The following is a 19,748-nucleotide window of genomic DNA, read 5'->3' as shown; positions in this document are numbered from 1 at the left end:
ATTTTTTTATATTTTTTATTTAGATAACTACATTAAATTACTATTTCATATATTTTTTTAATTCTAAGAATCTTGAAATAGTAAAATTTTTCAACTATTAAATTCGATTATTTATTAAATACAATTATTCTATATTTTTTTTTAAAAAAAGGTTGAAATTACCATGACTTATGTCAAAAAATAAAAATCCAAAAATTTTACAAAACAAATCGATATTTCAGAATCTGGTGTAACATATTGATTTTGTGGTACAAAGAAGTGAAGTAAGCAGGGCACCACATAAAAAAAATAAAAGAATAATAAATTATCCGAAACAAACGCAGAGAAAGAAAGAGAGAAGAAAAAATGGCGATGTTATCACCACCACCGTCCTTGCAACTCTCCCTCTCATTCCCTCTCTCTTCCTCCAAACCCCATCACCGCAGGCTCTTCACCCTCCGAGCCACCGACTCGGAAACCCCACCCTCCGGTTCGGACCCCTCCGAGCCCGAACCGGACGCCTCCGACGACGACGACTTCGACAGCCGCATCAACCAGCTCCGCCTCCGCTACCGCAGCGGCACGGGCAAGAAGGCGGAGATCCGAAAGAGCCGAAAGTCCAAGAAAGGCTCTTCCGGGTCACCCGGGTCTGCCGTGTTCCTGCCGCCGGTGGCCCTCAAGGAGCCGGTCTCCGGCGGAGTGAAGGTGGAGTTAGGGTTCAGCCACTACAGCGAGCGCTTGAACGGTCGCATTGCGGCTCTGGGTCTGGCGGCGCTGTTTCTGGTGGAGCTTGCCACCGGAAAAGGCGTTATTAACTATCACACGCCGGCTATTATTCTGATTCAGATCTACTTTGTGGCTGCGGTTGGAGCCGTCTTTGTTAAGTATGAGAAGGAGAAGATCAGCGTTTGGCCCCAACCTGATTCTTCTTCAACTAACAAATGAAATTGTTTTTTTCCGTTTGTTGGAGCCAAACGCGCTTCTACTTTTTGCTAATGTAGTGTAATTATTATTATTCTGTTTAAATGAATGTTGTTTGCAGGATGAATTGTGGTTTTGGATTTGTAATTATATTATATGGTGTCCTTGTTGGAGATTGAGAGAGATCGAAGTTCAAGGTCCTTTTACGACTGTGTTTCTGAATGAAATTGTCATTTGGAATGAATATAGCTGATGTACAAGCCATTGCTCATGATAATAATATTGGTCTTCAAAACAAAATGTTGAGGACTAGATTATACACAATACATTAACCGGGAGATCGGGTAAAAAATTTTCTGTAAGCATATTTAAGAATGAGAAATAAGAAAAAAAATAAAATAAAATTCTTCATAATTTATTTATAAATTAATTTACAGAAGTTTTTTATTATTAATTTTAAAAAAATTTATTTTTTCTTAAAAGTATTTTTAATAAATTTATCTAAACGCTTAAAATGTTAATTACATCAAACTACTGGGAACTAATAAATTATATAAAATTAAACATTCTAGAGACTAGATAAGGTACTTAAGCTAAGTTTTTTGATTGTCAAAATTCAGTAGTTGAAAGAATTGTCAGGATAGCACCTAAATTTGACTTTTAATTGTGTTAAAATATCATTTAATCAATAAAAAATATTTCATAAAAATAAATTGATCTTTAATTATTATTTTTGAAACAATGTGTGGACTGTATTTATGACAAAAAAATCAGTTATTGATTAACTTTCCACACTAAAAGTCTTTAAATTTTTTAATTCTTCTCTGTGAATACAAAAAATTGTATGTTCACAGATACAATAACTTTTTATAATAATTCACCCATTATATTAAATCAAAGTTTAAATATTTTAATGTGGTAAAATCTCTAAGTGTATTTTCTTAAAAAATAAAATCATATCATTCTAAAGTTTTTTCTTTAACTTTTCATTACATTTTTGAAATTAAATATAAATATCTTTATTATAATTGATTTAAGAAAACGAACATTAATTTTTTCCTAAAATTGGTGCCAATAGTGTCAAAAGAAAAATATGTTGCTAACATTTTTTTACTTATCATACAAATTTTCTAAAAACATTTTATAAGCTTTACAAATATCGATATATTAAAAGTTTCATGAGAAAAGTTTTAGAACACCGCACATAAACCTACAAAAGAGGAAATTGTTTATCTTTGTATAACCTTGGTTTCATCTGCATCATCAAGGTCTTTTTCTTCTTATTATTTTTTTTTTAATGAAAATCAAACTTATACTAAAGAATTTGCAATACTCACACCCAACTCAACCGTCTCAGCGATACCCTTTGTGGCTCATCATCAAGGTTTTACATCAACGGGGTTTTGTCACACAATGAAATAGTTGTGAAGGGCAGCAAGCAATGGTATTCATGGTGGTGGGCGAGCCACCGGTTGACTGTGTTTGTTACACAATAAAATTGTTGTGAAGGGCAGCAAGCAATGCATATTCCTGGTGGTGGGGGAGCCACATCAGGACAAAGCAATCCAAATGGCTGAAACAGTCTCCTATGTATATATGTCAGTATACAATAGAACTTCTAACACGTTCTTCTGTTAACTAAAATTCTTTAAGAATTGTAACATTATGAGAAAAAAATCATTAAATAAGATATAAAACCAATTGTATAAGTTCTAATAATTTTAACTAATACTAAAAAATATATTCAAAAAAGTTATATTTTTCTCTTAACCACTTCCATCATATATAATTAATTCCATCATCTTTTAGCGATTAATTTCAACTAGTAGGCATCAATTACAGCTAAAGCTAACCGATCAAAAAGACTTTTTGTAGAAATCATTTTACAACTCAAAAAAATTGCAAGTCATCAAAATATATTTACCACTAAACAAAAATTAAAAAAAAATTACAATATCTTAATGTGTTACAAATTCCTAAAATAAATTCAGATTTCATCAAAACTTTTAAGTTAAAAAAAAAAAAAAAAAAAAAAAAAAAAAAAAAAAAACTATTCATTTTCACAAACTAATCTCTCAAGATTCCCCACCAGTTTTTACTACCTTGACACTTTGGCTGCATTCATCGTTTACTGGCAAATTTACATGTTTGTCATTCATGTTTTGGTGGTTTGAACTACCATTAATTGAATTTATCTTCTTGTCTTGATCTAAATTTTCACTCCCCTTGTCAAGGTTGCTATTCTCAGTAGCCTTCTTAACACTTCCTTGCTCTTCACACGCTACTGGATTTGCTTTATCTTTTGAAATTTCCTTATCAAAACTAATTTTAACAAGCGTGCTCTTCTCTTGACCTTCATCTAATCTACCCTTCTCTAGGTTGCTATCAACCTGGCTTCCAGTAGTAACTTTAGGAGGTTCATTTCCTTGTACCTTCTCTTTCGTTGTGGAGCTGGGATCAGAAACCCTGAACTCTTTGGGAGGATTAACATCTTGCTTCAATGGAACTTTATCAGCCAAAGGGGTAACATGTTTGTTCTGTTGAGACAATACAGACAAAATAGTGAGTGAATTTTCTATTCTAGGTGAAGCAGCTTTTATCGAACTAGTGCACAATGCAAGAGACACATCAGTTATATTTGAATGAACCTTTGGGTCAGAAGGCAAATTGGAGGGCTTTGTCAAAGAGCTAACTGCAGGCTTAGTATCTACAGAGTGTTTTACTTGAGCAACTTTAAATTGTGATACAGTATTTGAAGAAAGATCAATTCGCGTCCCAGAAGCAGCTGTGGTAGATTTTACTACAGGGTTTGAAATTAGATTACCCTTCAAGACCGGTTTTTCATCTGCTAATTTGGATTTTGCAAGAGAATCAGACGATCCCAACAAAGCTTGTTGAGATGGCTTTTGAGGTGGTACAGAACTACCAGCAACCGCCTCTGCTGTATTTCTAATCTGCACTTGATTTTTAACTGACGTAGATGCCTTCACTGCAACCATTTAAATAGAAGTTATTCAAATGAGTTGCATTGGATTGAAATAACATTACTAGAACAACGAACTATAAATAATAAATTTTCTAGAAGGTTCACGAGCCGTTCATATAATTAAAGTAAGAACTTTTATTTGAGAAAAACATTCAAGTAATAACTTTACTAAAACAAGGAGCTATAAATAACACATTTTCTAAAAGATTCATGAACACTATCACTATCCTATATTTTTGTCACTCCATTAAGAATACAATTCTATAACTAGTAAATAAATAAATTATGTATTCAAACAGTTAAACATCAATATCAAAATTTAAAATCCATAAAACATTCAATATAATAAATAGATAAAACCCATCATATAATAATAATATATGATACATTAATAATAATCTTACTCTTGTGCAATAGAACGCACACATTATAGTAGATAAGTGATAAAAACTTGACATCATATTAGAAAGAATATATCAATATCCGTACATCCCAATGCCCAATGGCCCTAATTTTCCCACAAATGACAAAATGATCTCTTTCTCCCAACCTCCCCTCTTATTTGTAAACAATCTGCCGTTATTCCTCTATCTCAGCCAACAAACCAACAGGTATAAAAATTAACTCTCACTAATACTAACAACAGATATCAATAGACCTTTAAAATTTTCCCCCACTAAAGTTTCAACCTGTCCTCAATGTGGATATATTATAGCAGCTGAACAAGTCTCACTGAGGTTCCAGCTGCTAGCAGCATAATGATCAAGCCTACACCAGTTACTCCACTACTGATAGCCTCCAGAGTCAACCCACTACTGTAGTCCCATAATGATCAAGCTGACCTTGGTCATCATACCTGGGATCCAGAACTGTCTTCATGGGAGAAACCTGGTCTAGTGGTTCCAGGCGGTGGTGGTGGATTCACCATCTATCTTGGAGTTGGACCCCAAACATTTTCTGATCCCCCGTCCTTCCACACACAGGGATGGTTTCCTTCTCTGTCCACACTTCCGTTTTATTACCTGGATTAGCTGAGTTTGCTTCTCCATCTCACGATCCAAAAGATGGTCATTGCAACCCTCATTTTTCCCATTTTCCCTCCATTCTCTCTCTTCTATTGGCTACTCAGTTTCTTCCTCCTCCATATTCATACAATGTTTCTCTTATTCTCAGTCAGCCCATTCTCTGAAGAGTCACAACTCTTATCCATCAATCAATCAAAAATTTTTCCTGCCATCATCAAAATGGTTGTTCTCTCTTTTCTGTTTCTTTTGTTTCCTCAATATTGCTTCTTTCTCCACCACCCTGATTCTGGTTCTTGACAATTTATTTCTGGTTAACCAATGCTTGTTCTTCTCCTCCATGATACTCCTTGCTTCCCATCTGCCTCCGTATCAAACATTGGGCTTCCCTCAATTTGTGCCTCCTCTTTTGCAACCCAAAAAAGACCCATCTCTGCCATCATGATTATTGATCTCAAGAACCACATTTTTATTTCTGTTTTCTGTTTCTTTGTCCAGAATGTTGTTGGGTTTCTCCCAATTATTGTAGCTCTCTTATATTTGTTACTTTCCCTTGAGCTGCTACTTCTGTTCTCTCTAAATCTTCAACTTCTGCTATGTTTTCTTGAACCCAAGATTTGTCATCTAGACTTCCATTTCTTGTCTTCCTGTGCTACCGGCGTACTCCAGTCGGAATATTTTGACCCGCACCTTCATAGATCCACCAGGCTGCACTCATGTTCCATCTGTGTGTTAACCACCAGTTGAGAGTATCATCACCTCTCAGATTTGATGCCTAACTTGCAGAACTTCAGGGGTCTGTATGCCCTAACTCCTAAGGGCCAATCTCTCACAAATGACACGATTTCAACCTCCCCTCTTATTTATAGACAACTGCCATAATTTCTATCTAATCTCAGCCCAACAACCTAACAGATATCAACAACTAATATCTCACTGTATTAACAACTAATATATTAAAAGACCTAAAAATATTAGAAGAGTGTGAGGGACACACTCTCTAATACGCTCACTCTTATTGGTTAAAATTTATTGAAAATTACACAATTAGAAGAGGAGTTCATTATAGAATGAGACCCGCAAAATTTTGAGATTTCCAATAAATTTCAACTAATAAAGGGAATGTGTTTAAAAGAGTGTGTTTCTAGTATTTCTCAAAAAACTAATACTATTTGATAATATTGAGAATCATAGAACCTGAGACTCAGTTGATAGTTTGGGACTTGCACTTTGTTTGGAACCAATGATTTAGGAGAGAAAGAATTGGGTCGGGAATAGAACCGAATCCCAAGAAAAATTATCTCATTTGGAACAGTGAAGAGAGGCAGGAAAATATTGTGAGTGTGGTGATATAGATCTTCATATTTTTAAAAAAAAGGTGATAAGGGAGAGTTTTGATGCAATGACCAAAATACCCTCATGATTTTATTTTAATATAAAGGAAAAATGTCATTTAATATGAGAATATTTTGTTTCTTTTCTGTCCAACCAAATAAGGGGAGAAAAAGAACTCAATTTTTCTTTCTTATTCTCTTAATCCAAACAGCCTAAAAATATCTACCCATTCATTTTCTACTTATTTTCTCTTCTCTCCTTGCTATCCTATTTCTTTCCTCCCTACTTCTCACATCCAAATAAAGGGGTGACGGAAATAGGTGCAACAAAGAAACAAAATCAAAGGACAAATATACCAAATCCTCAGATTGATTAATATGAAGACAAGTTAAAAGAAATAGAAAAAGGTTCAAAGAAAATTACCAGGATCAGCCATTACAGGAGTTAACTTTTTGAGTGGCATATCAAGGGCTAAATGTAAAGAGTGTCGAGTTGCCATCTGTTCAGCAGTGGAATACTGTATGTTGGTTGAGACGGTTCCTGGATTGGCACCGCCATCTTTCTTTCGTAAAATGCTCCACCTCTGCAAGTATTTGTAGATAACCCATCAGAATGGGTAAAATAAACAGTAAATAACAATAAAGGTAAAATGATACAGTTATTAAATCACATTAATATTCACAAAACATCAGTACAAGAAGATATGTATTCATACGGATACAAAGTAAAATAGTCCACCTCTGCATGTTTTAGGATAACCCATACATGTAGAATATAAAGTGAAAAAATTAAAGGTGGCATGGACTGGATTGGTTATCGAATAATATTCACAAAACAATCCATACACAAAAATATGTATTCACATGGATACGAAGATTCATTCATTATTGCCAAACCCATCACATATGAGAAGTTGCTTGAAAGAGTTGCACATGAAAACTCCATTGTTGGGATTTGATTCATTTGAACCCAGGTAAACTGGGTGATAGCCTGAAATCTTACCTGACAAGATGTTAACGAATAAAAATATATTCATTGTCATCAGCCTTGTTTTACAATCAAACATAATCACAGAAAGACATAACCATGTGTATTTGCAATAATACACTTTAGCTTTTCCATGACAATTTTCTATTCATCCTATTGGGAAAAACCCAAGTCCCACATCGACTAGAGATTAGGCAATTGAATAGTATATAAGTGGAAAGCAACCCTCACCTTACAAGCCGGTTTTGTAGGGTTGAGTTAGGCTTAATCCACTATTCTAAGTTGGTACCAAAGCACTCTAGTCCAGGAACCCTAATCCAGCCGCCAACATTTAGGGTTTCTAGGGTTTTCGAATTTTGTCTACGGCTGCCGGAGTTGACACCGCCTGCACACTCAGAGGTCGCCGATCGGCCTCTCCGTCGCGACCCACCGTCATCCGCCGCCTCACGCGCTCCCACGCGCGGTTCTCGTTGAGGAAGCTCGCCGGCGCGTGGGCTTCTCGCGCCACCCTACCAGCCTCCGTTTGCGACGCGGTTTCTTCCGTTGGACTCGTCGGCCCTCCCTCTTCTCGTTTTGACCCTTTTCAGGTAGTGGGTCACACTCTAGGTGGTCTGTTGGAGGTCGTTTGGTTGCGGCCTCGGAGTTTCGTGGTCGTTTGGTTGCTGTCTTGAAGTTCTGTGGCTGTTTGGTTTCTGTTCGTGGTTGATTGTTTGGTGTTTTTCTTCTTTTTCTCCTCATGGCAGAGATTCCCAAGGAGAACCCAAAAATTGAATCTTCCAAAAGGGGGTTGGTCTCCTTTGCCTTTTCTGGATCACCTACTATTACATCTGAAAAGCTTAATGGTAAAAATTATTTGGATTGGTCCACTGCGGTTGAAATGTGGTTTTTAGGTCAGGGTCTTTATGATCATCTTACTAAAAGGGCGTCTGAAGTTGATAAAGAGGTGAGAGATGAATGGCAACGGACAGATTATCAACTTGTATCTCTATTGTGGCAGTCCATTGAGCCTAAATTAATGGTGCATTTTCGTCCGTACAAGACATGCTATGATATTTGGAAGAAGGCTCGAAATGTCTATGCCAATGATATCCAAAGAATATACGAGTCTGTTCATGGTCTGGCAACTCTTCGTATGGTTGATAATGATTTGCCAACGTATTTGAATCGTGCTCAATCCACTATTGATGAACTCAAGCTAATGTTGGTTAGTGATGATCCTCAACAAATAATAAACAAACTTGATAATATGTTCATGGTGTTTATCCTTCAAGGACTCCACAAAGATTACGGATCTGTTCGAGATCAAATCTTGACAAATCCTGTCATTCCTACAGTAGACGAACTCATAGATCGATTGATTCGGGTCCCTTCACCAGAGGCAGATCCTCACACAGAATCTGAGTCCTCTGCTTTTATCTCTAGCACAGCTGACCGTGGAAGTCGAGGGCGTGGTCGAGGTCGTGGTCGCGGTAAAGGGGGTAGAGGAAACCTCCATTGTACCTACTGTCAGAGAGATGGACATACACGAGATAGGTGTTATTCCTTGCATGGCTTTCCAAGCAAGATAGCTAATGTGGCTCAATCTCCAACTTCAGCTCCAGAGCTCAAGATTGAACCGGTGGGCAATCATCCAATCACATTATCTACCGTTGATTACCAAGAGTATCTTCAATTCAAGGCAACTAAACAGGCCTCTTCTTCCATCACTGTTGCTCATACTGGTAATTCTACAGTCTGTCTCTCTCATTCTACATCTATTGGACCTTGGGTTTTGGACTCTGGTGCTTCTGATCACCTAACTGGTAATGTCTCCCTTTTCCCTAACCTATCATCACCTAGAACTCCACACCATATCACTCTTGCAGATGGGTCAAAAGTCCAAGCCACTGGTATTGGTCAAATATCACCTCTCCCATCACTACCATTAAAATCTGTTTTACTAGTTCCTGGATGTCCCTTTAATTTGATTTCTATAAGTAAGTTGACTCGGTCACTAAACTGTGTCATAACCTTCACTTCTGATTCTTTCTTGATACAGGACCAGAGTACGGGACAGACGATTGGAGCCGGATCTGAATCACATGGTCTCTACTACCTTCAGCCTTCTACCTCTACCATATGTGCATCTATTGAGTCTCCTGGTTTAATTCATCGTCGCCTGGGTCATCCAAGCTTGAATAAATTAAAGAAAATGGTACCTCATCTCTCACGGTTGGAGTCCTTAGAGTGTGAGTCGTGTCAGTTAGGGAAGCATGTTAGAGCTTCTTTTCCTAATAGTATTAATAGTCGAGCTATGTCTCCTTTTGATGTTATTCATTCTGATGTTTGGGGTCCTAGTCGCGTTCCTTCTCTTTTAGGACATAGGTATTACGTCACCTTTATTGATGATTTTTCTAGATGTACTTGGATATTTTTAATGAAAAATCGTTCTGAGTTATTCAATATTTTCCTAAGTTTCTATTCGGAGATCAAAACTCAATTTGGCAAAGTAATTCGGATTTTACGAAGTGATAATGCTAAAGAATATTTTTCAGATTGCTTCAAATCATTTATGGCTTCCCATGGCATTCTACATCAATCTAGTTGCCCTCATACACCTCAACAAAATGGTGTAGCTGAGCGAAAACATAGACATATTGTGGACACTGCTCGTACTCTTTTATTGAATGCCAATGCACCCCCAAAGTTGTGGGCCGATGCTGTCCTCACTGCAGGGTATTTAATAAATCGAATGCCATCGTCTGTCTTGAATGATCAAGTACCTCATTTCCTATTATACCCATTGGATCCCCTTTATTCTGTTCATCCTCGTGTCTTTGGTTGTACCTGTTTTGTCCATGATCTTTTCTCAGGACGTGCTAAGTTGTCTGCTCGGGCCATCAAATGTGTTTTCTTAGGATACTCCCGTGTTCAAAAGGGGTATCGTTGTTACTCTCCTGCTACGCATCGATTTTACACCAGTGCAGATGTCACTTTCTTTGAAGATACACCATATTTTATTGCCACAGATGTTTCTCCGGTTGACTCAGATCTCCTCTCTCAGGTATTGCCTATTCCTCATTTTGATCATAGTGTGCCTCCTACCACACCTGCTACTTTAGAGGCACCAGATCCTCCCGCACTACCAGGGTCTGACCATCCTCTACACCGATTTGGGATAACTTATGAGCGTCGATCACATACTGTTGTTCATCCCAATGATTCTTCAATTGAGCCATGTGATTCTACTCCTGCTTCAGTCTCCTCACCTACTCCGGCCCCACCTACCTCAGTTGACTTGCCCATTGCTCTTCGTAAAGGTAGTCGTTCTACTTGTAATCCTCATCCTATTTATAACTTTCTTTCATATCATCATTTGTCTCCTACCTATTATGCTTTTGTCTCTGCTATTTCCTCTATTACCATTCCCAAGACTGTACAGGAGGCCTTAAAATCTGTTGTTGGTTGTCGGTGGGTATTTAATGTTAAAGTGGGCCCTGATGGACAGGTGGATAGATTGAAAGCTCGTCTTGTGGCTAAGGGATACACGCAAGTATATGGTTTGGATTACAGCGACACCTTCTCTCCAGTTGCGAAGATGGCCTCAGTTCGTCTCTTCTTAGCTATGGCTGCTATGAGGCATTGGCCTTTGTTTCAATTAGACATCAAAAATGCCTTCTTACATGGTGATTTGGAGGAGGAGATTTATATGGATCAACCTCCTGGGTTTGTTGCTCAAGGGGGGTCTGGTCTTGTATGTAAATTACAAAAGTCCTTGTATGGCCTCAAACAATCACCTCGTGCTTGGTTTGGTCGGTTTAGCAAAGTTATACAGGAATTTGGAATGATCCGCTGCGAGACAGACCACTCTGTTTTCTTTAGACGCTCATCGACACATAGATTTATCTATCTTGTTGTTTATGTAGATGATATTGTGATTACAGGTGATGATCAGGAGGGCATCAAGGCACTGAAGCAACACTTATTTAAACACTTTCAAACTAAGGATTTAGGTCCCCTACGTTATTTCCTCGGGATTGAGGTCGCTCAGTCAAAGTCCGGTATTGCTATTTCTCAGAGAAAATATGCCCTTGATATTCTAGAAGAGACCGGACTTACAGATTGTAAGCCAGTTGACACTCCCATGGATCCTAATGTGAAGCTTATGCCTAATCAGGGGGAGCCTTATCCTGACCCAGGGAGATATCGGAGATTAGTGGGCAAATTGAATTATCTCACCATGACCAGACCTGATATATCCTTTCCTATCAGCGTTGTAAGTCAGTTTCTTAACTCTCCCTGTGAGAGTCATTGGCTTGCAGTTGTTCGAATCCTTAGATACATCAAAAGATCACCAGGAAAAGGACTTGTTTACAATGATAGAGGACATACAAACATTGTTGGATATTCAGATGCAGATTGGGCAGGTGATGCAAGTGATAGGCGGTCAACATCAGGCTATTGTGTCTTCATGGGTGGTAATCTTGTCTCATGGAAGAGTAAAAAGCAAAGTGTTGTTGCACGATCAAGTACAGAAGCAGAATATCGTGCTATGGCTCACACCACATGTGAGCTCTTGTGGCTAAAATTCTTAATTCAAGAGTTGCAGTTTTGCAAGGTTGGTCATATGGAACTAGTTTGTGATAACCAGTCAGCTTTATACCTCTCCTCTAATCCAGTTTTTCATGAGAGAACAAAGCATATAGAGGTTGACTGCCATTTCATCAGAGAAAAGATCCTCTCCGGTATCATCAAGACCTCCTCAGTTTGCTCCAAGGATCAACTTGCAGATATCTTTACTAAATCTTTACGTGGTCCTAGGATAACATATATATGTAACAAGCTAGATGCATATGATATATATGCTCCAGCTTGAGGGGGAGTGTTAAGATAATTCTATAAGATATAGTTTAGATATACTAGTTTATCTTCTCTTTAGTTAGTTTTATCTAAATCCCTAAACTTTAGGGATTGATTATGTTTTCTGCCTATTTATTTTATTGTACCTATTCAGATTCAATAATAAGAAATTATTCATATTTAAGATGGTATCAGAGCCATTTAGATCCACTTTAAAAATGGGTCACCCACCATTGATGCATGCCTCATAGGTGTGAGGGGGTGTATTGGGAAAAACCCAAGTCCCGCCAATCCTAGATCATTAAAAAGGGTCACCCACCATTTATCCACGTACCAAGCCTGATAGTGCTGGACGTGAGGGGGTGTATTGGGAAAAACCCAAGTCCCACATCGACTAGAGATTAGGCAATTGAATAGTATATAAGTGGAAAGCAACCCTCACCTTACAAGCCGGTTTTGTAGGGTTGAGTTAGGCTTAATCCACTATTCTAAGACACCCTTTTAGAATCAAGAGAGGAAGGGATGATACACTTAACACACAATGTACATAGAACACCAAAAATGGTCAGTTTTCCAACATGCCCAACTTCAACAGCTACACAATCAAGCTAAGGTATTCTCTCCCAAGAATAAATTGATGAGTATATATCTGCTATGTTTGATAACGGTATCAGATTTCAACTAAATAAAGACCATTCTATGCATCCACAGACGAAGCAGTCAATCTATCAATATATGATACAAAAGATTAAGATCTATCAATAGTTAACTTTCAATAATACTTGCCACCATTATCTAACTTACAATTTTTAGAATTTGGGCTCAAGGCCTAACTCAATATCACATTGCTAGTAAGGTGAGGGCTACCCAAGCCTTAGAAGGATTACATTGGTCATATCTTTAATCAATGAGGGATCTCAAAAACAAGACCCCTCCCTCACACCTATAAATAGACATCTAGAGCATGTACAAATATGGGAAATCCAATAATAGATTTAAAGTAGGCTTCGATACCATCTTAAAATTTAAGTATAAGGCCTAACTCAACCTCACAAGAACAATTTGTAAGGTGAGAACTACTCAAGCAGTCAAGCCTTATAAAGACCACATTGATCATATCTTTAGTCAACATGGGATCTCAAGTTCAGCAAACGCCCTCACGCTCAAGACTAGAAAATGGATAAATGTGGGTGGTCCAATAACAACACCCTCTCATGCCTAAGAATAGACATCTAGAGTGTAGACAAATACGGGTGGCCAAATAACATATCTAGGATAGGCTTTTATATCATTATAAAATTTGAGCATACGGCCTAATTCAACCCTACAAAACCACTTCATAAGATGAGGATTTCCCAATTCTTATAGGAACTACATTAATCATATTTCTAATCAATGCGAAATCTCAACATTAATCAACGAGTTAACATAAAACAATTTTTGATAAATATTCTTGGTTAATAAATTTACTGCTTTGGAAGTGTTCATCTGAAAGATAATGAACTTTCAATAAACTCATTACAGGGAACAAGCACAAGACTAAAAACCTCAGTGATCAAACACTAATTTTAACTTACCTTTTTTGATCTGTTTTGGGTTCAGGGAAAACCAGGCTGGTTTTCAAATGTAATGGATAGCATACTGCTAGGGTCAGTTAGCAGTTATGCTAGAAATAAGGGGGATGGGCCTAAAACTGATTGGGCCCATTGAATGTGAGTTTATGTTAGCAGATCATTAGCTGTATAAAAATAGGAAGAGGGCTTGAGAAGGATTTAATCTAGTTTTTTGTGAGAGAATTGGGGCCTTTGGGCATTGGGAGGTGCAGACCCTTGAAGTTCTGCAAGTTAACCATTGTATTGAGTGGAGAAATCCTTTATTCCTTCTAATAAGATACCTGATTTGCATCAATTGGTATCAGAGCTCCGATCTTGGAGCTGTGTGTATCGTTTCTTGAAGATGATTCCAAAATTTGATGGGATGGGTAACAGTGTAACACTTATTGATGGCTGATCGATTTAGATAAGTATTTTAGAGGCCTTATAGTGCGTGAGAAGTTATCTTCATTTTGGATGGCATTGAAAGGGGATGCTCTCAATTAACCAGAATGCTACATTTTTAAAATTTGAGAAGGCTGTGGCGCTGTGCTCAAGGTTTTCCAACCAGAGCTTAGGGCTTATCTTCAAGATTCAGAACAGAAGAGCAAGAAAACAGAGGTGAATGTAAAGCTATAGGTAGCAAGAACCGTGGCAGCAGAGAAGAGTCTAGAGTGGTGGATGGGCCAATAGCACAGGTGGTTCTTGAAACCCTCCTTTGGGGTAAGCAAAAAGAGGCAGTTGCAAAAAAAAAATGAACTTGGCAGTAGATCAAAAAGAAGAATCAAGAATGAATAAACAAGCATCACAACAATGGTGGACAGAAACTTGCAAGAAAGAAGGCAACAGAGGAAACAAAACAGCAGAACAGTGGTTACAGATGGATAAAAGTGTTGGGGACTTCAGAGGATACATTCCAGGAAATCTTGAACAAGCTGGACAAAATTCTAGAGAAGCAGAGGAACTCCTCCAAAAACAACTGACAAATAGCAGAAAGAGAAAGTGCCATCAAAAAACTTGGGATGACAGAGAAGAGATACTTAGAGAGGGGTGGGTCTTCAGCCAGCCAGATGACCAACTTCCACCACCAAAATCATAAGATGTTGTTTGAGTTGCAACAACTGAAGAGATTATTACATCTAAGAAGCAAACAGCTTCAACGCAACGATGGTTATCAACAGAATCAACAATCACAAGCAGGTGCACAAAGAGGGAGAAGTCTTCAACATTGATGGAATTATGAATTTTTAACCCACCAGCCAAACCTCCCCCGCCGAAGCCACCAGACAGTGGAACTCATACAATGGTGGATGTTCAAGAGGATTTTGGTGAATTGCAAATTGTATCAAGATTCACGCAGTTGGGCCCTGGTGAAATAAAATTTTAGTTTCTGCAACTATATGTTGTTCACCTTGAGGACAAGGTGAATGTTTAGGAAGGGAGTATTGATAGGATCAGTTAGCAGTTATGTTAGAAATGGGGGGATGCTGATTAGGCCCATTGAGTGTGCGTTTATGTTAGCAGACCATTAACTGTATATAAATAGGAAGAGTTGAGAGGGGTTTCATCTGTCTTCTGTGAGAATTGGGGCCTTTGGGCATTGGGAGGTGCAGAGCCCCAAAGTTATGCAAGTTAAGGATTGTAATGAGTGGAGAAACCCCTTATTCTTTTTAATAAGATACCTGGTTTGTATCTCATACATATAATGGACATTGGTGATATACAAGGTCTAGGACTAACAAACCAAGATGGATTATATGATTAGAATGCTAGGATTTTCACATTTCGTCATTAACAATTACCAAAGGATGCTGTTCTAGATCTATGACCACCAAGCAAGCTAATAATTAGAAACAAACTACAAACATGAGATAACGGGAAAAGTGTTACTAGTTTTAAAATAAAGGAGAACGTTATTTTGAAGAATTTAAACCCTTGCTGTCTTTTCTTTCTTACACTTCTTTTTACCATCTTGATGAACATGACCACTTGCTAATACTTCTAGCTATTATTCAAAAGTTCAAAACAGATAATGATGAACATGTTACCTTATATGGACTACCAATGAAACTTTTGCATAAATACTAAGAAAATATATAATACGAGTTAATAATGGCCATGTATTTTATAAACATAGGATTTAAAAATCACCTGAGCCAACTGTGTAGGACTTCTCTTAATAGGAAAGTTGTCTCCTTTTGCCATGGTTGCCCAATTCCCTTCACCCCATCTCTGAACAGCAGCTCGTAGCTGCATGTCCTCTTCCTCTGACCATGCCTTTCTCTTTCTTTTGGAAGCCATGTTACCACTAATAAATCCCTTGGTTTCTGCACCATCTGTTGATGATGCAGAGGGTGGGAGTGTCTGTCTAAGAACAGTAACTGGAAAAATAATACTTGTTCCTTGCATCAAATTAGAGGGCTGTGAACTTTCAATAGGAGTTCTAGATGAATGGCAAACTGGAACATTGATATTCAATGGAGCCTCGATTGTTGAGCTACTAGGGGCAGATTCACTTAGTGTACGAGAAGCAATCATTACCTGATAAATAAATAATTTCCGAGAACAGGTTGGTCAAAATTGAATATCAAGAAATAACACAACAGAAAATTTAATCATTGAAACTGTAAAGAGAACTCAATTATACATGGGATCATAAACTTGGATCAAATGATCAATCAACATCATCAAGTTCTACCAGATAACAAATTTTCAATAAAATTTATAAAGGTGTTTCTTATTGGTTTCTACTTCTTCTAATACTTTCTTAGGTCTTTCCCTACCCATTTTAATCAAACAATCTTTAACTAGCCCTAGTTTTCTCAATGGAGACTCCACTAGCCTTCTCATGTGACCAAACCCACATTTTGCAAGTTTCTATCAACTTTCTCTCAGATACATTTCTCAAATTCCATCTTCTGTTTTAGTACATTACTCCTCACCTTCACTACACTTGAATTTTGCTCTTGCCGGCACTTCACTGTCTATCGTTCACAACCATACAGCGTTACTAATCTTAAAGTTGTTGAGTAAAGGCAAGACAATTTGCAATCATATATTAATCAGATACAAGTTTTTTTTTTTTATTATTGTAATTATAAACCCCCCACAATCAGAAACATATTACTAAAATTTAAACTTGTGATTCTATAAAATAAAAAAATAAAAAATAAAAAACATTTCTTATATTGCCTAGTGAGATAAAATGTGTAACATTAGGGAAGCGTATTTACCTTCACACATGCAGCAGCCTCTGATGCAGATTCTACACTTACAGGGGGTAATGTTTCTACCTCAAACTCTAGGTCACTATCATCATCCTGGAAATGAGACTCTAGATAAGTATGAACATATCCCATACTAATCCAAGAATCCAATGAAAAAATGACAATACTGCAGTTTGTGCAAAATTAATATGAGATAGCAATTTCAAGAGAAAAGGTTGTTAAAAATAAAATAATATATAGAACATTGAAAAGTTCTTTATATTCCGCAAGAAGTGAACCTTCAAGACACTGACAATCTCAACTATAATCATTAGTTGAGTAACTGCTTCGCCATTATCAATAAACAGACTAAACACGTGAAAATTTTGACTCGAAAAGGATTAAGAGTTTTTTTTTATATTAGAAGTGTTTCTGAAAGCTTCTCTATCGAAAATAAAGAGTTATTTTCAATAAAGATGCTCTCAAAAGCACTTATGACTTGCATCCAAATAGGTTCTAAATGAGTTACTTCTAAAACCAAAGAGTAAATAGGATTAAATTATTTTTATATAAATTGTAAAACATTTTCCTAAGCTATCCTATTGAGCTTAATGAAATAAGTTGAAAACAGTTTATGGAGATATCATAACTTATTTCATAAGCTCTCTCAAACACTTAAACAAATGTTTATACTATAAGATAAGCTCAAATAAGCTGTAAATAGGTTTTTTCAATCGAACCCTAAAACTTATTCGAGATAAATATCTCATACTAATACAAAGTAACAGTCCGTTGTTCCAACAGTTTCAGAAGGGAATAACTGGAGCTAGCTATGAAATTGTCTCAACAGAATTTTACCTAAAAATATATTACATCACAACAAAGAGATTTCGCAAGTAAGAAGCGTTACACAGACCAAAGGTTCAGTTCCATCTTCGAAACTTTCAGGCAAGGAATGGCGATACGCCAAGTGGCGCCACAGCATTTGGTATTCCCTCGCATTGGAAATCCCGGTGGCGCTCTTCTTCACCAACTCTTTCCAATCGATCTTCGGGTGAGGGTGATGCGCCACTTCCTGAAGTAGAGTGAACACAGTAGTTGCGTCGTACCTGCGCAATACCCCTAATCGTTGAAGCTCCGACGCGAAATTAGAAGAAGAAATCAAAAGGAAATAAGAGAACCTTTGTATGAGTGTGGCGGCATCTTCTTCGGTGAAAGGGGCATTTTTGGTCTTCATCTCCGGCATTGGTGAAGCAGAAGAAAGAACGAAATTGTGCTATGGCTTCGTGGAGCGCAAAGATTAAGCAATCCCTAACAATAGAGAGGTGAAACAGAGAAGAAAATGCAGAGGAAATTGACTGCTCGAGAAGTGTATAGCCAGAAAACGGGGATTGAAACGGTGTCAACTTATTGATTACTTGGGAATGATTCCCTTCTCGACCGGAATCATTATGTGTTATAAGAGAAAGAAAAAAAATTATAGAGAAGCGTTTTTAAATATCAATATATTTTTATGAGGATTGCTCCGAACCAAATTTCGAACGGAATGATTAAAATATTAATATCTTTTAATATTTTATTCTTTAAATCAAATTTTTAATATTTTGGAACAATTTTCGCAATCCTCATTCGGACGATCCAACATTTTTTTATTTTTATTTATAATTTTTTATCGTACTAATTTATTCATCTTTTACTTTTCTATATACTTATTTATTTATATAAATTTAAAATAATTATTTTGAATGATTATATTTTTTAAAAATATTAAAAAGCATTTTTTAAAAATATTTAATGAGAATATTTTTGGTATTATAACATAATTAATTGCTTTTTTATTCCACTAATTCACTCTTAAAGTATTTAAAAAAAATTAGTTTGAACTATAAATATTAATACTCTTTGATTAATATTTTTTAAATATGAACTATAAATATTTTCTGAACTATTTTTTTTTAGTTAATACTTAAAACCTTTTATTTTTTCTAAAGTAAAATATTCACTTTGAAAAAAAGTAAAATTTAGAACAAAAAAATAACTTTTTTTTTCTCAATATACCTGACCTCACTATTTTTTTTTTAATAAGGGTGTTATTTTATATATTGTAAAATTTTTTATTTCATTTATTTATTTTTTAGTCTCTTTATTTTCTTTTAACATAGGAGGTTGCAATGTGTCAATGCATCATATGAGCCACTTATCACTCTTGAGTCTTTGGTACCTATTGTTGAGTTATGGTTTGTTGGTCCCTTTGTCCAAGAGGTTTTGACATGAGACTATGTTGAAGTCTTATATATATCATATTGTCTCGTGCTTGTGGAAAGGGCGAATCAGCATAGTGTTGAAATTGGTTAATTATAAGATAAGATCTTTGCACTGTCTCAGCACTCGTAGGTGAAAAATTGTGCGAGTCAATGTTGACCTCTATCGTAAAGGCACACTATTATACATCAAACAAAGCCATGTTGTGTTTTTATTGAGTGGTGGCACAAGGACACCTACTCCATTCACCTTTCACACCAATAGTGGTGCAAATGGCATCCTGATGTACAAGCTCAAGGTGATGTATATGCAAATGGCATCCTAATGTGCAAGCCTGAGGTGAGGTAATACCAGACAATTGTTGCGAATGAACAAGGAACATGTGTAACACTTGACTTGCTAAAAGACATATATCATTCAGTCTTGGGGGCCATGTAGATCATCTTTGTCACAAGAGCTAATCTCATACATTTGGTTGGCTACATAATCTTTGCCAACCAGGGCTTCACGTGCAAGCTTGTCTACTACTTGCAACTTTTTCATGAACTTCATACATGTAGGAAGTATGACTTTACTACAGGTGCCAAATTTATTTTGTTATTTTTCTTCTCTTATTTTT

General features: G+C 36.7%; 2 protein-coding genes across 2 annotated transcripts; one reads left to right on the top strand and one right to left on the bottom strand.

The window, feature by feature from the left end:
* Positions 1–264: 264 nt before the first annotated feature.
* Positions 265–1,200, top strand: LOC109797771 (FKBP-type peptidyl-prolyl cis-trans isomerase). The gene has a single exon (XM_020357901.3). It carries the CDS (start codon positions 346–348, stop codon positions 922–924), a length of 579 nt encoding a protein of 192 aa, XP_020213490.1. The 5' UTR covers positions 265–345; the 3' UTR covers positions 925–1,200.
* Positions 1,201–2,806: 1,606 nt separating this feature from the next.
* LOC109797488 (uncharacterized) lies at positions 2,807–18,367 on the bottom strand. The gene is made up of 8 exons (XM_020357541.3): positions 18,182–18,367; positions 18,049–18,120; positions 17,784–17,976; positions 16,895–16,981; positions 15,813–16,202; positions 6,667–6,826; positions 3,549–3,889; positions 2,807–3,437 (listed from the first exon to the last, which is right to left on the bottom strand). The coding sequence occupies exons 2-8, from the start codon at positions 18,111–18,113 to the stop codon at positions 2,976–2,978; spliced, it is 1,698 nt and encodes a 565-aa protein (XP_020213130.2). The 5' UTR covers positions 18,114–18,120; positions 18,182–18,367; the 3' UTR covers positions 2,807–2,975.
* Positions 18,368–19,748: the final 1,381 nt, after the last annotated feature.

Source organism: Cajanus cajan, chromosome 6 (assembly GCF_000230855.2).
Source record: "Cajanus cajan strain Asha chromosome 6, NIPB_CcT2T_4, whole genome shotgun sequence".
Lineage (NCBI taxonomy): Eukaryota > Viridiplantae > Streptophyta > Magnoliopsida > Fabales > Fabaceae > Cajanus > Cajanus cajan.
Note: the sequence above shows the minus strand (reverse complement) of the source record. Positions and strands in the feature narration are given on the sequence as shown.

Coding starts and splice junctions, on each gene's coding strand:
- LOC109797771 (XM_020357901.3), top strand. CDS start 346: ATGGCGATGTTATCACCACCACCGTCCTTGCAACTCTCCCTCTCATTC.
- LOC109797488 (XM_020357541.3), bottom strand. CDS start 18,113: ATGCCGGAGATGAAGACCAAAAATGCCCCTTTCACCGAAGAAGATGCC. Junction 17,977..18,048: donor GCCGCCACACTCATACAAAG/GTTCTCTTATTT, acceptor GGTATTGCGCAG/GTACGACGCAACTACTGTGT. Junction 3,438..3,548: donor ATTTGCCTTCTGACCCAAAG/GTTCATTCAAAT, acceptor TTGTCTCAACAG/AACAAACATGTTACCCCTTT.